The 4,507-nt window shown below is 40.2% G+C and overlaps 1 protein-coding gene across 1 annotated transcript in view; it reads left to right on the top strand.

Annotated features, from left to right (window-relative positions):
• The window catches only part of LOC311245869 (cytidine monophosphate-N-acetylneuraminic acid hydroxylase-like), a gene marked incomplete at its 5' end in the record, with an annotated part of 85,825 nt that extends 83,851 nt beyond the window's left edge, over window positions 1-1,974 (top strand). Inside the window, one exon of the mRNA XM_084335893.1 lies at window positions 1,769-1,974. Coding sequence (XP_084192019.1) covers window positions 1,769-1,901 — 133 coding nt within the window. The 3' untranslated portion in view covers window positions 1,902-1,974. The remainder of the gene's footprint in view (window positions 1-1,768) is intronic.
• Window positions 1,975-4,507: the final 2,533 nt, after the last annotated feature.

Here is a 4,507-nt window from a genome sequence, read left to right as displayed (position 1 = left end):
AGACCTACCACCACAGGTAACTTATAACCAGACACCTAGCACCAGGGGTGTAGCTCCAGATTCTGGGCCCCATGAAAGAATGTTTTTGTAGGCCCCCAGTGAATGCAAGCGCGCGTAAGCGAATTTTTTTTTTTGTTGTAAAGGATGTCGCATTGCGTTCATCTTCAATGAATGGACCAATGCAATAGTCTACCAAAGCCCCCCCTCTCTCTATATATATCTCACACACACACACACACACACACACACACACACACACACACACACACACACACACACACACACACACACACACACACACACACACACACACACACACACACTTCAGAAACAAACATAGTATCAATGAGAGCATCAATAATACACCTGAGTGAAAAAAAAAAAGTCGCCTAGCAACCTCACATATCCCCTAGAAGAGAAATCCTATAACGTTGTGTAGAAGATACGTCTTAGCTGGAATAGCCTCCTGCCCCCACCACCCCCAAGTCAGAGGCAGACTGTTATCGTGGTTCCACTTTAACAACTAACCAGGTTTAGGAAAAACCATGAATAAAGGTATTTACATACACAATTCACCATTTATAGTCTAACAAAAAACAGCCATATCTTTCAACAGGCAGCTTGGATTTGAGGCAAACAATAACGATGACTGACTTTAGTGACTTATGATTCCAAGTGACAATTAAAACAAACAATTAGGGCTGTCCGTTTATTGCGTTAATTAGATTGATTAATTAATTACACAGCAAACTATCGCGTTATGAAAATGTACTTAAATATATATATTTTTTTTTATCTCATTCATTCCATAAGAACGTAGAATACACATTTACAGCCTTTTTTTTAATATGGACATTTGCATGTTCTTGGTATCTGATTCTAGGGACATCTATGGATCTCAGGGAATGTATTCCCAGTGTCAGAAATATTGTGTCTGTTACTAGGCTTGAGTAAATTGTAATGAACCAAATGAGAATATCAATAAAAAAAATGTATCTTTGACTGTGAATAACACCATGCTAAAATTGACCAGACCTGAACAATCTAAGCAAATGAATAAATGGAAGATGATTAAACAGAAGGCTTTGTAGATACAGTACTGAATTCTGCCAAATATGATTATAGAATATAGAATATCAGGCCTAAAATGGTTATGCGATTAAAATGTGATTAATTAGATTAATTAATTACAAATCCTGTAATTAATTAGATTAATTTATTTAATCGCCTGACAGCACTACAATAATAATAATAATTTATAATTTAAATTATTTATTTGTTTATTTGTAACCCTTTCATAGTCTGCTCGACCATTTGGAATAGCACATTTTGAGTCACTATCTCTCATTGAAAAATGTGTGAACTTGACTCAGCTTTATTGAGCCATCTCTACCGTTTGGTTCAGGTATGTTATGCTAAAAAAACTCTAGGTTACTCTGCTTTTTGAGAGTAAGCCTTCTCACTCAGTGTGCTACCAGGAAGTTAGAAACTGAAAAATCTCTCCTGACATGTGAAAAAAATTTGTCTGGATTTTCAAAGGTAAACTTAGTTTTTTCAACATATTATATCATCCAACACATTAGTTAAAGACAGCCTATACTTCTGGTTGAGTCACATTTACACCCCCAAGCGATATGGATTGATACAATTTCAAAACAGACTTACATGGTTCTCCGTTTGAAGGCTTCAATATATTGCATTATAAAAATATATATACAGTATATTGTACATTTCTATGTTCTTGACTATAACTCTGTTGGATCCCCAGGTTCTGGAACCACTTCCAGACGGAGCTGCCGGTGACCAAGCCAGACTGGGAGCTTTTCCTGGAGGAAGCACCCCCAGTGAGGGAAAGCACCCCCAGTGATGAACCACGGGGAGGCTACTGTACACTGTCATGATCCTGGAGAAAGCACCACCAGTGAGGGAGCCTGAACCACAGGGAGAGGATGGGAGCTCCTGTACACTGTCATGATCCCGATCCATCTGAGTGATCAGAATAGAATAGAATAGAATAGAATAGAATAGAATAGAATAGAATAGAATAGAATAGAATCAGGGCGGTTAGGTGGCAGAGCGGAGATTGCGTTCGTCACCAACCCCGGAGCCTGTTCGAATCCAGCTCACAGCTCCGGGGTTGTCACCAGCTTGGCTGGCCGTCTGCACTAATACAATTGACTGTATTAGAGGGTGGGAGAAGCTGGCGGGGTGGGTCCGGGTCGTTGTAAACAGCGACTCCTACAGTTCGGTCGGGGCGCCTGCTAAGCGCGGATAGGACTTGAGGGGGATAGTGTGATCCTCCCACACGCTACGCCCTCTCGATGAGAATCCGCGCTGCCAGGTGAAAAGAAGCGGTGATTGGCTGGACGTGTGTCGGAGGAAGCACGTGGTAGCCTCCACTCTCCCAGATGATCTGACTGTGGGGGGTAAGTGCGCAGCGACCAGGAAGGGACTGGGAATTGGCATACGACTAACATTGGGATGGGAGAAAATCGGAGGAAAAATGGAGGGGGAAAAAGACCAATAAAAAAAAAAAAAATAGAATAGAATCTTTTTTTTTTTTTTTTAAGTTTTTTTTATTATTGCAAAACAAAACTTATTAAAAGTCAGTACTCAACACACAATGTATAATGAAACTTTCAGTAAAGGTGGTTAAAATATATGCAAGTACAGAAACAGGGCCCCGTTCCATGTACCGGGATAACCGAGTTAGCCGGATAACTTTATCAGGCTAACTGTGTTAGCCTGACTTTCCGATTTCATGTACCTGGATTTCCCAAATCACCATGACAACATATCCAAAAGTTTGAGCCTGCTCGAAAGCAGAGTTCAAGTTCAAGTTAGCCTGAACTATCGCCACGCCCCCGCAAAGAAGTGACAGCCCGTTTCCTGAAACTATTCCCACAGTCTACGATCTGCATTATACCATTCTGAATTACGTTTTTGTGCTCCATTCTTCCAGAGGGGGCTTTTGAAATGTAAAATAGACCCAAAATGCTGATATTAAATTCACTTTGTCCTAAATAATGCACGTTATATATACCGTGGCGACGGTGGCGCTCGCTCGTGCGACGTACACATGATGTGGTTATTTTAATTGTAACTGGGATTAAGATGTCTGATGAGATGCGCTGTTTGACGGATTTGAGAAATTGAATGAGCCGTTGACGTCACATTAATGAATGAGGACAAAGAGATAAACTTCATTCAAAACAACGGATATTCTAAACACGGGTCTCTCGTTCATTAATGTATAAACAATGAATTTATCCCATCTGGCCCAGTGGCCCAGCGGTAGTGCTCATCCCTGCCAGTTCAGCGACCGGGGTTCAAATCCCCGTGTTTCCAATATGATTTTTTTGAATATAATATTAATGATTATACGCCAAAGTAGCCTGGTTTTAAGTTAAAATATTATAAATCTACATGCATTGAGGATGTCATTCTTTATATAGCTCTCAACGTGCACCAAATTGAATTATTCCTATATTGCAAAAAGAAGGAAAAGACTAGGGCCTTGAACCCCGGTCGTCCGTGTGAAAGTCAAAAGAAGAACCCGTTACACCACAGAGAAGATAAGTAAAAGATTGACTATACATCAATCAATGGGTAAGAGAGCCGTATCGTAATTCTGTATAACAGTTAACTAATAATTTTCGCTAGCAAGATCTCATTTGATTATTCAATCCAGCAGGCAAGTTTAAAGAAATATAATCTGATTGATTGAGGTAATGAGGGACTTAGAATTAGCCTATAGATAACGCATTTAACTTGTCGGCGAGGCGATTGAGCCTATTGCAATCTGTCAATAAAGTCTTAAATCAATTAATCAATCAATGCCGTTGAGAATCAGGGTCTCTGCCATCGATACGTGCTGGCTTTCCACCTAAAACGGGAGCGCGCATCTAGCCTGACTTGAGCCTGACTCTCAAGTCTGGCTTGAGTTAACGAGACTGAATCCTCCTTTGTGAAACAGGAAAATCCCGGCTTTGAACATCGGGTTAACTGAAGCTGGATAATGGACATGTTGATCGACTTAGTTGAACCACGTACATGGAACGGGGCCCAGGATAAAACAAAAATAGTCAATAATAACATTTTAACCGTATACCGTGTATATCCAGCGAAGTTACAATTATATAAATGTTAGTATATAATATACCCCGAATACCTATTTTCTAAAACCCTACACACATATGCTCCAGCTCAAATCCCCCCCTCCCGGACCCCCTCTTGGATAGTACCTCCATTATCCCTCACTCCTAACCAGACATCACCATTATAGGCTAGCTTTTATTCTCTCCACCACTTCTAACCACATTAACATTTTGGATTCATTGAGCCCTAGAATTCTTGCTGTTGATATTTCTTGATATATCACATCAAGATATGTAAGAAACCACACTTTCCGGCACATTTTTTCCGGTTGAAACCAACGTGATGCAATCAGTTTTTTAGCTACTGTGATACCCGATAAAACCAATCTTTTTAGTTGTGGGTTCACTGC

Source organism: Notolepis coatsorum (assembly GCF_963971535.1).
Source record: "Notolepis coatsorum genome assembly, chromosome: 19".
In the NCBI taxonomy this organism is placed as follows: domain Eukaryota; kingdom Metazoa; phylum Chordata; class Actinopteri; order Aulopiformes; family Paralepididae; genus Notolepis; species Notolepis coatsorum.
The sequence above is the reverse complement of the archived record's forward strand: the minus strand, read 5'-3'. Positions and strand labels throughout refer to the sequence as shown.